Source organism: Crocodylus siamensis, chromosome 11 (assembly GCF_052110815.1).
Source record: "Crocodylus siamensis isolate JL-2025a chromosome 11, ASM5211081v1, whole genome shotgun sequence".
NCBI lineage: Eukaryota > Metazoa > Chordata > Crocodylia > Crocodylidae > Crocodylus > Crocodylus siamensis.
Window position 1 is genome coordinate 18,993,341 of NC_143405.1, and position 13,070 is coordinate 19,006,410.

General features: G+C 53.4%; 1 protein-coding gene across 2 annotated transcripts in view; it reads right to left on the bottom strand.

Annotated features, from left to right (window-relative positions):
* Positions 1 to 6,704, bottom strand: part of WDR31 (WD repeat domain 31) — a 39,266-nt gene extending 32,562 nt beyond the window's left edge. Inside the window, exon 1 of one of the 2 annotated variants that reach the window (XM_090022453.1) lies at positions 4,942 to 6,704. In XM_090022453.1, the coding sequence (XP_089878579.1) occupies positions 4,942 to 5,306 (365 nt within the window). In that variant the 5' untranslated portion in view covers positions 5,307 to 6,704. The remainder of the gene's footprint in view (positions 1 to 4,941) is intronic. The other variant, XM_090022454.1, reaches the window with a different exon arrangement.
* Between the last annotated feature and the right edge of the window lie 6,366 nt (positions 6,705 to 13,070).

Genomic DNA, 13,070 nt, shown 5'->3' on the forward strand with positions numbered 1-13,070 from the left:
TTCATACAAAAAGCATGCTTCAAAAAGACTGAATTTCATAGCAGGGGATTTCCCTTCCCCCCTTCCAATATGTATTGCTTAACATAGACTAATCTCTTTCCTAAATTGTTCCTAACAGCAGAACATATTTGCATTTAAACAAGAGGTTGTATTTTCTCAGCCTGCAGGTGACTGACCTGAAACCCATACACTAACACCATCAGGAGAAGCAGCCATTGTGCAAAACACGAAATGAAACTTCATTACAGGATCAAGCCCAGTATTTCAGTTTATCCCTCATTCCCTCAGACTCCCAGTGCCTTCCAGTTACATATTAAAGGACACAATTAACATCCACCACATGTTCTTTATTCTCTCCCCATGTAAAACTATTTGAGCACTGGTTTTTCATCTATACAATAGATTTTCAAAAACTATAAAAATTATACAATACAACTATAAAAAAACTATACAATAGTTTTCCATCTATTGACTCCTCTGAAATCCTATGAAATATGAACTTTCATTTCTATACAGGAGAACTTTTACAATCTTTTCTCCTATGCCTGGCGAAGGCTGTTTGTGCCCAAAAACTTGCACTTAAAGAATTGTTTTGGCAAAAATCTTGTAGGCTCTTGATAAAAGATATCGTCTTTACTATGAGTCCTAATTGCCTTTTGAGCACTGGAGTGATTTTTAAAAACATATATATATATATATATATATATATATACAGACACAGTGGTTGAACTGGGCTCTCAGACAGAAGGCATTTGATCAAGCAGATCTCTTTGGGGTTTATTTGCAATTACAGGTTTCCCTCGCTTTATGCTGTACATGCATGTGTTCCTGGAAAACGGCACATAATGAATTTGCAAAGAGGGAAACCACTTTACAATGTAGCAAATAGAGGAATATTCCAAGACCTCAACTGTACTGATCCCCAGACCCATTTCTATCACTTTTACAAGACAATTTAGGTACTCACTAACAGCAGACAGTGCACACAAGCATGGGCGACTGGTGCCACCTTAGTCATGGGAGGAGCATGTGCCCCCGCAGCGACCAGTCAGCGACCGGGGACAGGAGGTCCCCCTGGTGGCCAACTGTGCCGCAACTGCGGCGCTCTTGGAAGCAGCTATGGTGCTACATCCAGCGCTCTCACTCCCCAGCCAGTGCTTACAGGGGGACACTGGCACTCCTGCCTGCCCCTGCTGCCTGTCGCCTAAATGGGGAGCATGGCCTGTCAGGGAGACACCAGCGCTCTCAGGGGGTGCATGTGTACCCTGTATGCATTGCCACTGCACACAAGCACAGGTTGGTGGTGAATGTTAAGCTAGCAGGATGCTTAAAGCCACAATGGGGATGACAACTACAGAAACACGGTTCGCAGGCAATAAGTGAGGAGCACATATCCACACAGGAAACTATACTTTAGTGCGTGTCGCTCCCACAATGCACTGTACAAAGCAGCTGACTGCAGGCTTCCACCACACCGATCGCATAAGAGTGAATGAACGTTGCGTATAATGAATTTTTGGTATAAAAAGGGTCATTGTATAACAGTGAATTCACACATACAGAACCTGCATAAAGTGAGGGAAACCTGTACCAGGACTTGCATGTGCTTGTGGCAGAGAGAATGAAAACAGAAAGGGGAACCAGGGAGGAACAATTCAAATGACCAAATAATCTGATTTTTCAAGAATAATAAGGACACTCCCATGTCTGCCAATATCACATGCCCCCTCTTTAATAATGCAATTATAGTTTCATAGTTTCTATGGTTGGAAGGGACCTGAGTAGATCATCTAGTCTGACCCCCTGCCATGGCAGGAAAGAGTACTGGGGTCAAACAACCCCAGCAAGGTGTTCATCTAACCTCCTCTTAAACACCCCCAGGGTAGGAGCCTGCACCACTTCTCTTGGAAGTTGGTTCCAGGCCCTAGCCACCCTGACAGTGAAGTAGCGCCTCCTGATATCTAGCCTGAATCTACCCTCTGCCAGCTTGGGACCATTATTTCTAGTCACTCCTGGTAGGGCTCGGGGGAATAGGGACTCCCCCAGTGCCTGCTGATCCCCCCGACTAGTTTGTAACAGGCCACTAGATCCCCCCTCAGCCTTCTCTTGTGGAGGCTGAACAGGTTCAGGTCCCGAAGCCTGTCCTCGTAGGGCCTGCCCTGCTGCCCCCGATCATACGAGTGGCCTCCTCTGGACCCTCTCCATGCTGTCCACATCCCTCTTGACGTGCGGCGCCCAGAACTGGACGCAGTACTCCAGCTGCAGCCTGACCAGTGCCGCACAGAGGGGGAGGTACACCTCCTTGGATCTGCTTGAGATGCATCTGTGGATGCATGACAAGGTGTGGTTGGCCTTCCTGACTGCCACCCCACACTGCCAGCCCATGTTCATCAATGATGACTCCAAGATCCTTTTCTGCCTCTGCACTGATGAGAAGGGAGTTGCCCAGCCTGTAGGTATGGTGCCAGTTGTTCCTCCCCAGGTGCAGCACCTTGCACTTGTCGGTGTTGAATCCCATCCTATTCTCATCCGCCCACCCCTGTAACCTGTCTAGGTCCAATTGCAGCCTATTCCTCCCTTCTAGCGTGCCCACATCCCCCCACATCTTAGTGTCATCAGCAAATTTGAACAGGGTGCTTTTTACCCCCTCGTCCAAGTCACTGATGAAGAGGTTGAACAGCGTGGGCTCAAGGACCGAGCCCTGGGGAACCCCACTGCCCACATCCCTCCAGGTCGAGAATGACCCGTCCACCACCACTCTCTGGGTGCGGCCCTCCAGCCAGCTGGTGACCCATTTGACTGTGTGGGTGTCGACACCACAGTCCTCCAGCTTCTTAATGAGAACGGGGTGAGAGACAGTGTTGAAGGCCTTCCGAAAGTCCAGAAAGACTACGTCCACTGCTACCCCTGCATCTAAGGATTTGGTGATCTGGTTGTTGAAGGCCACCAGGACCTGCCGCTAATGAACCCGTGTTGGTTGCCCCTAAGCATAATCTCCCCTGCTGGCCCCTCGTGGACATGTGCCAGAATAATTCTCTCAAACAGCTTGCCCAGGATCGAGGTAAGACTAACTGGCCTATAGTTTCCCGGGTCCTCCTTCCTCCCCTTTTTGAAGATGGGAACCATGTTGGCCCTCTTCCAGTCCTCTGGTACCACACCAGGGCACCACGAGTGCTCGTACAGCCATGCCAGGGGTCCCGCAATGACCTCAGCTAATTCCCTCAGCACTCGGGGGTGAAGAGCATCTGGACCAGCTGATTTGAATACATCCAGTCCCTCCAGAAGTTCCCTGACTAGATCCTCCCTGACCCTTGGCCTGGGTGCGCCTCCTCTGGGGCCTGAGGGGGGCCTGGTGGGGGGGTGACTGTTCCCGTCTCTGATCAGGAAAATGGAGGCAAAGAAATTGTTAAATACATTGGCTTTGTTGTCTGGTGTGACGACCAAATTTCCTAGCATGTCTTGCAGGGGCCCCACGTTACCCGGAACCTTCTTTTTGCCCCTATGTATTTAAAAAAGGACTTCCTGTTGTCCTTGATCTGGGAAGCTCATCCCAGTCCCATCTCTGCCTTGGCCTTCCTGACTGCCCCCCTGCATCCCCGAGCATCTGCTGTGTAGTCCTCCCTGGTGATGGTCCCTCCCTGCTGTTGGGTGCGCGCCTCCCTTTCAGCTAGAAGACATTCCCAGATGCTTTTGGTGAGCCATGGGGGCTTTTGTGCCCTCCTGCTCCCTTTGACCCATGTTGGGATTACCTCCTTTTGGGCTTGGAGGATCATCTCCTTAAGGAGCGACCACTTTTCTTGGACACCTGGCTCCCCTCCCCTCCGGGACCACAGTGCCTCCCTGACTATTCTCCTTAACTCATTGAAGTCCGCCCTCCTGAAATCTAGGGCCGCTGCCTTGCTGCAGGCCTTTGCGACCTTGCGCTGGATGGTGAATTCCAGCAGGCGATGATCGCTGTCACCCAGGTGGTCGAGCACCTGCAGCCCCCTCACCAGGTTGTCAGCCGTGGCCAGCACCAGGTCCAACAAGATGTCTCCGCTGGTGGGGCTGTGCACCTCCTGGGTTAGATGGAGGTCCTGCATTTGGGCTAGGAACCCACATGAGCAGTCAGACCTGGCTGACTGCTCTTCCCACCAGATGTCTGGAAAGTTCAGGTCACCCATGATGACCACGTCCTTTGTCCTAACTACCTCCATGAGCTGACTTACGAATTCCTGGTCTAGCTCTTCCCCTTGGTTGGGTGGTCTGTAGTAGACCCCACCGTTAAGTCTCTTTCCCCTCGACTACCTTGTATTCTAACCCAGAGCACTTCAGTGTGCCCCTCCTCTGACTCTGTGCTACCTGGTGAGGATGTGTATCCCTCCTTAATGTAGAGCGCCACACCCCCTGCCTTTCCTCCCTGTCCTGTCCCTCCTGTTCAGCCTATAGCCCTTGACATTCACGGCCCAGTCATGGGTTGAGTCCCATTAAAAGATCTTAAACGAGGTTTCGCCCCTCCATCTCCTGCTATTATTACAGAACAGATCTGGTGATGCACCCCCTGGGGAGAGCCCAGTGCAAGACTCTGGCATCTCAGGAGGCTCCCGCCCAGCGCCGAGCACTCTCCCTTGGGCCGCCACCAGGGACGCGTGGCAGCCTGTTCAGAGGACGAGCTGGACTTCTGTCCAAGCGGGAGCACCCTGAGGCCTGGGGGTTCCCACCCCCCGCACCCGGGCACAGTAAGGAGGTCTTTGTTTCACACAAGCCGCCTGGGGCTGCTGCTTCTCCCCTGCTTCCCGGGCCGCCCCCAGCAGGTGTTCGCGCGGGAGGCGGCGCCGCGCACGCCGCAGCCACGCAGAGGAGGACGCAGCCCCGGCCCCGCGCCGCTTCGCCCCTCTAGGATGGCGGCTCGGCAGGCCGCGGCGGGCCCGGGGCTGCGACGCCCGCCTCCGCCGCACTCACCTGCCCGGCCGCGCCCGGCCCCGGCCCCGGCCCCTCCCGCCGGCGGGGGGCGCGGCCAGCGCTGGCCCCGCCCCCGCCCCCCGCCGGAGTCTGCGCCTCGGGCGTGCTGTGTCGCGGGGGGCCGGTGCCCGGGCCTGCACGCGCTGAGGGGGACTCGGCAGGACGTGGCGGCGCTGGGGCTGGCACCCACAAACCACCCGGCCCGTTTTGCTGTGAGCCTGAGGCGGGAGGGGCGGGAGGGGAGCCAGTATGAAACCAGTGGCCAAGCAAACATCACAAGCATGGGGGTGATGATCATCCAACATCAACTTTGCTGGGCTAGCTACGGCATCCAGATGTCTAAAGCTGAAATGGGTGGTCACCATGGTGCTCTGCAGTCCCTCGCAGCGGAGGATGATTGTCTTGCCTGCGGGTCTGAATGAAGTCGGCGGACTAGGCCCGTCTGGGATGGACGGGGTCGGCTGCAACGCAGGCGCTTTTCAGTGCTGGGCGAGTGGCTCTGGATTCCTGATTCAGGCTGGGACACTGTTTCTGCCACTCCTGCTTTTCTGTCTCCTCTTGTCATCATTCGGCTGCAAACTACTAAAATGCTTGCAACAGGGTCTTCCTCTGCTTCGGGCAGTCCTGGGCAACAGTCTCCCAGGAGTGGATGTTGATGTTGCATTTTTTCAAGCTGACCGTGAGGATGTCCTTGAAGCACTTTCTCTGCCCTTCTCTTAAGCGTATGCCTTGACTGAACTGGGAAAATAAAGCTTGGTTTGGGAATCTGGAGTTGGACATCTGGTTGACGCACCTGGCCCAGCAAAACTGATGTTGGATGATCATCACCTCAATGCTTGTGTTGTTTGCACATCTCTCATCTCTGTACAGTAAGGTGGGGATCACAACTGCATGACAAACCATGAGATTGGTTTTGGATCTGATATTGCAGTCTTTGAATACCCATTTCTCAGGTGTCCGAAAGCTGCATTTACACATTTGAACTTTGAGGCGATGTTGGATTTCTTCGTTGATGTCAGCCTGCTGTGAGAGGTGGTCTCCGAGGTATGGGAAATACTCAGTGTTCCCCAGACTCTCACCATGAATCTGAATTACCAGAGCTGGGGACTGCCCATTAAGAGCTTGCTGATGGAGGACCTTAGTCTTTTGAATGTTAAGTGTCAATCCCAATTTCTTGTATGCCTTGGTAAAGACATTGATGGTTCCCTGATGGTCTGCTTCCAAGTGAGCACACGCTAGAGCATCATCAGTATACTGGAGCTTGATGACTGAGGTCAGGGTAATCTTGATTTTGGCTTGGAGTCGGCTGAGATTAAACATCGTACCATCCATTCAGTAGTTTAGCTCCACTTCAACTGGAAGCTTGTTGGTGGACAGATGTAGCATCACAATAAGAAATACTGAAAAGAGTGCTGAAGCAATAAAGCAGCCTCGCTTAACTCCCATCTTAACCTCAGAGGGACCTGTGATAGATCCGTTATTGAGAATTACCACCCCCATGCTGTATGGAGCAGGCAAAGAAAGATGATGCATTTCAGTGGACATTCATACTTCAGAAGGATCCTCCTTTGTGTGTAATGCCCTAAATGAACTGAGTTATATTGTAATGTCTTTAAAAGACTTCTTGTGCCTCCGCCAGGAATTTCAGAGTGCTTCTTGTAAATCTGCACCTAAAAACAAATGCCAAGACATGAGTTATGTTTAAATCTCTCTGACAGGTGTGGGTGGTATGGGAGCCACTTGCTTGTGGTCATTAAAGGAGTTCACAGAGACTGATGATCTAGGAGGGCTTTTATTTAAGGCAGAGATCTGAGACTCAGCTGACTGGGATTTATTGCCCTGTGTGGCTTTGGGCAGTCATTTGGGGCCAGGTCCAAATCATGCTTGTAGGTGCCTCCGCTTAGGCGTCACAGTGACTAGGAGTTATGCGCCTTGCCCCAGGAGAGCAATCCAAGTCAACAGACTCCTGTATAGTCAGCAGTGAGGCAGCTGCCTCCAAAGGGCAATCCAGAGTGTGGAGCAGGGAGGAGTCTGCAGCTAGCCAATGGGACTGAAAGGCTCAGGCGAGTTTCTGAACTCTTGTCCCTCTTTGGGACATAGGACACCTAACTCAGGGCTGCAAGGAGGCACTTCCCTCATGTCAAGATCCAGAGCAGTGGGAGGAAAGGTACCTATTGACCAAGACACCTCAGGCACACTAGCCACAGCAATAACTGCAGTGCAAAGCACAGCACCCATGGCCACTTTCACTCTTGAACCCAGTGGGCACACCCAGACAAACATGCACGTGCACATGTGGTTTGGGGCACCTCAAGCTCAAACCTGCTTGAGGCATCGCAAACCACATGCAGTGCACATACAACTGTGCGCCATGCTGCACATTTGCATCATGGTGCCAAAATTTGATACGAGGATTTCCTGATATATAAAACAAAGAAACAAACAACAAAAACGGCTTTAAAAATAAAGCAGGGCAAAGCACAGTCCAGGAGTGTGCACCATAACAAATGGAGGCTTGGTCCTTCAAGGAGACACTCTGGCTGCAAGCCAAAATGTCTCTGTCATTGCTGAGTGCCTCCGCCGCTACAGCCTTCTGCCTGGTGTGTTGGAGCAAATAGGAGTGCATCAGGTCTCCCAGCTGCCTGCTGTGGAGCCTGCCTGGCATCCAGGGCCTGTCCTGGACACAGACAGGCACCCAGAACCAGCCGGGCTTCCTTTCAGCTGGGCATGTAGGCCATCTGTGTCCATGCTTTGGAGACTGAGCCACCCAGGTCTCAGTTGCAGCCCATAGTGGCCGGAAGCCCCAGAGGCGGTGGCAGGGACCATAGCTGAACGCAGTGAGGCAGATGTGGGGATCCGGCTGGAGGAGGCTGCCCAGGCGTGGTACCAGGGACTAAGCTGGAGGGCCGACAAAGTGGCTGATCTCCTGGCCATTTGGGGCCAGGAGGGCACACAGCAGCAGCTTGCCATGGCCTGCTTCATTGAACACATATATCGGGCAATTGCTGCCTAGATGGCAGAGTGGGGGCACTGCAAAACCTGGCAGCAGTGCTGGATGAGGGCAGTTTCACACTGTCTATGATGCCAACTGGCACTAGGGGGTGGGACAAACCACTATGCCCTACTATGAGGTCCACAGCCACCAACTCCCCCCCAGCACTCCTTCACCACCAGGAGAGGAGTGCAGCCAGTGGCACACAGCCTGGTGACCCAGCCGGAGTACCCAGAGGCAGAGCCCACCTCCAGGCCTGCCACACCACCACTGCCCAGCCATGCTGGGAGCGACAGCAGTGAAGGATGGATGCTGCAGGCCAGACCTGGTGCTACAGCCAGGCCTGAGGTGGGCCCGCAGCAACAGGACCCCTGCCTCCTGCGGGACAACAGCAAGAGCAGGGAGGAGCCTGAGGACCAACCTGGGGTGTCAGCCAGGTGGGCGGAGGCCGCAGCACCAGGCCTCACCCCCATCAGAGACCTGGTCTGGCCCCAGCTTCAACCCAGGGCCCAGGAACCAGGTCTCCCAGCTGAGCCGGCAGCACAGGACATGGGGAACTGGGACCCCCCGCCACCTGTCTGCAACTCCCTTCTCTCCTGGGTCGCTTCTTCTGGGGCCCTGCATGCATCCTAAGTCTGTCTCTGCCACCTCTCCCCCTTCTCTCCCCACCCCTACTCCTCTGCCATGCAGGGGCCTCCTTCCCAGCAGGGACAGGACAGCCTCCTTGACTTGCCAGCACTCCCAGCTGGATGGAGCTGGTCCTGGCCATGAGAGCAAGGGGGAGGTGGTGGCAATGCCAGAGCCACGTGCCTCTTAGGCCCCAGCTTGCACCCACTGGAGCCAGTGGCTGAGGGCCTGGGGGTCATGGAAGACCGCATCTATCCTGGTAGGGGGGCACTTGTCCCTGGGAAGGATCTTTCCAGGCAGAGCCCTGCGGAGGCCACAGGCAGAGGAGGGGCCTTGTTGGGCAGCAGGCCACCCAGACACACACTGAGAGAGGGTGGGCAGATCCCAGGATGGGCGTAGTCCTTGTCAGGGTGCCGGGCCTGCACTGCTCTGGCTTGGGGGCTGTCTGCCTGGCCCTGTGCTTCAGAGAGAGGCTATTCCCTGAGACCCTCACAGAGGCCTGTTCTTGCCACGTGCCATATTGCTGTAAAGATGGCCCTCCATTCGCTCTCTCTACAGATATCTCATCTGCCAGGGGAGAGGCTGCTGCCCAGCGCCTGGGAGCTGCCTGGTCACTGTTGCAGACTGCAGGAGCTGTCCAGGTGCACCACCTGTGCCTGGAGCGATGGGCCCAACAGGGCAGTGTGCAGGACCAGGTGCTCTGGACAGAGCAGGCATGCCACCAGGAGTCTCAGGACATCCGTGCCCAGGTCCTGCACAGGCTCTGCCACTTCCACTGCAACCAGACCCTGACCCTGGAGGAGGCACAGGCTGGGGGGGTGGCCCTTCAACAGCTGGTTGGTGAGATACAAGAGGAGCAGCAGCTCGCCTGGGACAGCTTTGAGGAGCTGTGCCCATTGCGAGCCTCTGTAGATGCTGCTGTTGCGCAGGACTGCAGGGTCATGGAGTAGCTCCTAGCTGCTGTCCCCACCCTGGCCACTTCTGGTGCTGCACCCCAGCATGTGCCAGCCCCACCACAGCTGCCTGCCCTCTTTGGCCAGCCCAGACCCCCAGCACCAAGGGCAGGGCCTGGATGGGAGCAGATTGGCTGGTTGCTGGTGTAGCTGGCACCCGAGCAGGCCCCATGGGCCTGCTATGGCCATCAAAGGACACTGGACCTTTGTCCCCCACTCCTGGTCCCAGACCTACCTGCCACAGCTGCCCGAGGAGAAGCACCTGCCCTCCTCCCAGAGCAACTGGGGCTCCAGCCACATCGGCGTGGCCCCCAGGTGTGGGGTGGTCAGACCCAGGCCTGAGGCCTGGCTCAGGGTGCAGAGCCAACAACCCCTGAGTCCCTCCTCCCTGTGCCTCCTCCCTTGGTGTTTCCCCTACCCCTTAGGACTCTCTCTCTTCCCCCTGGTACACATGTAAATAGTTTTCATGCCTTTCTGGTTTTGCTTGGCTTTGTGCATCAGAAGGGCCTGGGTGAATGGCGGTGTGGTAGTAGATTTTGGTAGGGGGTACTGGTAGGATTTTGTATGGGGTACTGTGGGCATGTTGTATTGTTGGTGCTGGGAAAGTTTTGGGGAGAGGGAGGGGGAATACAGTTGCTTTTGATTTCACTACAGCCACACTGCCTATGTTGTGGTCCTGGCAGTGGGTGGAGATGGAGGCCTCTGGGTGGGCAGCTGGTGCCAGTGGTGAGAAGGCCAGTTCCCTATTCAAGGGATGGGCCTGCAAGTGGGCAGTGATGGTATCATGTACTTTGGCTCCCATGTGCCACTGCCTGAAGGGGTGGTCCTCACCTGCGATATTGTTCCTGGCTGGCTGGTTCTGCTTTGGTTGTTGTTGGATGTACTATTCTACATGGTGAGCCTCCTCCATTCACTGGGGCTCAAAGACCTCTCCCCAGGACTCGCACGTATTATGCAGGATGTGCTGCGGTGCTTATGCGGGGTATGTGCTGTGGTGCTGCCTCCAGGTGGATGTCTCTGGCCCCAGACTGGGCTGCCTGGATGCAGTGGTGCTGCTGTGCAGTCACAGCCTGCTGGCAGCTGGCTCAGAGGTGCAGACAGCTCTGCTGGAGCACACATACCACAGCTCAGGCAGCTGTATGGTCCCCATCCAGGTCTGGCAGGCACACAGCCGTGGGGCCACAGGTCTGAGGGGATGGATGCTTTTGCAGGTGGCAGGTCACAGCTGGGCAGCAGTCCCTGGGCAGCACAATGGTTGACCCCCAGCCTCCATCTCCCCCTGACAGAAGATCTAGGAGGAGCTGGGCAGGGTTATTTTGCCCGAAGTGGCACAATTTGCCCTGCACCAAAGTGCATGTTCAGGCATGTGCACTGAGGCAAAAATCTCTGGCACAAATTTGTGCCGCCGGTATTTGTGCTGCTGCAAGTGGATGTCCCAGATGTATAGATGCACCCAGTGAGTACAGACCACTTATACAGATTTCATAGACATTAAGGCTGGAAGGGACCTCGGAAGATCAAGAAGTCCAGCCCCCTGCCCCAAGGGCAGGAAGTCAGCTGGAGTCATAGGATCCCAGCAATATAACCGTCCAAATGTTTCTTAAAGGAGTCCAGAGTAGGTGCTTGCACCACCTCTGGTGGCAGTCTGTTCCAGGCCTTGGGGGCTCAGACAGTAAAGAAGTTCTTCCTTATGGCCCAGCCTGAAACAGTCTTGGAGGAGTTTGTAGGAGCCTACTGGACAGAGTACTTGATAAGCTTTTCCCCAGCATGGTACAGTGTGTGGACATTGCCTTCTTCCACTCCTAGTAGCTAACCACTTTGGTGTTAGTAGGCTAAAAACCAAGGTTGTTGTCAAGGAGATCAGCAATGGCATTAAGGTAGGGCTGCTGGCCACGTACAGGGGTTATTGATGACCTTGTATAGGTAGGGTTTCTGTACTGTGTAGGAGATACTGATGGGACCCCATGTCTATGAGTCCTGCTACATGTTCAAATATAAACTGGATAGAAACCAGCTGTACAGTTGTTACACATTTTCAGGCACTAATTTTGTAGCTGGATGGCTTTTCTTATAGCTGGATAGTCATTTTTATAGTGTGATAATTACTTTGTGCATGTGACTAGTTTAAATTTACTGCACAGTTAACTAGTTGATTGTGTGATAGTTACTTTGCATGTGTGGCTGGTCTTTGCACATGTGGCCAGTCCAAATGTAGTGTGTGATTAATCAGCTAATTGAGTAATATATGTACAGCAGAGTCGCATCTTACGTGGGGGTTATGTTCTGAAGTCAGTGCGTAAGGTGAAAATCGCGTATAGTCAAAATATATTGTCCCGGGGACAATGAGAGGAGGGACCGGGAAGCATGGGGAAAAACATGAGGGAACAGCTCACTCATTGAGTGGAACGGCGGGCGGAATCACCCATACTGTTTAAATTGTTACCCAACTATACGCCAAGCGCATATAGTTGAATTCACGTAAGTTAAATGTGCATATGATGCAACTCCACTGTAATGTATAGCAGGGGCCTATGTCACAAGTTCTGACCCCACCCTAAAGGCTAGGAAGGAATATTTCCTTGTGGTGCTGCAAGGTATGGTTGATCACTGTGAAAGGTACACTAGCATTATGGTGATTTGGTCTGGAAAGGTCCTTGATACCACAGTCTTTAGAAATTCAGCCCTGTTTGTGGGAATGAGCAAGGGGATGCTTGCTTCCATAAACCATTATGGCCTTTATTGAAGTTCTGTTTCATTTTGTCATTCAGGAAAACACCCTCCTCTCCTGGCTTATGATACCTTTTCATTGACCACCTGAGCAAGAGAAAAAGCAGTTTAATGAACCACTGAATTGCTACAGACTAAGAATATAGTGTGTGTTCAGAAGTCTTAAGGTAAGGTGACAGTGCCCAAGATAGCATGGGTCGTCCAGTAGACTGACTGCCGTCAGGAGCAATTTCAGGCTGGTTGCTGATAGTGGTTGCCTTCACAGCAGTTTGTGGCTTCCTGCACAGTGTTCTTGTATTGTCTCCAAACTGCAGTGTCATACAGCTCTTAGCTGTCCAGAAATATCTCCTGGTGTGCTTGGGGTCTAGGATGCCATCTCCAGAGGGTCTTAGGAGCTTGCTCTGTTGTCTGTTTGTGGAATGCAGGACAGGCAGTGACCTCTTGGGGGATTGAGTTCAGCCCCCTGCTACAACACACACCATTTTATACAATCTCTTCCATAAACTGTTCTATCTTCATCTTTAAAATGATTCAGTTTTTTCCTGCACCAGGAGGCTAGGAGAATGAACTGTTTGTTACTTCGCCAGTGCATCCTATTGTTACAGCAAGTCCTCAGCCTCACATGTGGGTTGGCCTGGGCATGTGCACCATTTCTCTGTCCACCAGTGGCACATAGATGCTTTCTTAGATGAAGAATTCACCACAAATACAAAAGGTAAAAGTAGCTTCCATGAGGGAGCATGGTATGGCACTGCTGTGCCGCAGGGAGAGAACACAACATGGCTGTGTGTTCTCAGCAGCCACAGAGCCCTTACACATGGAGCTGTACT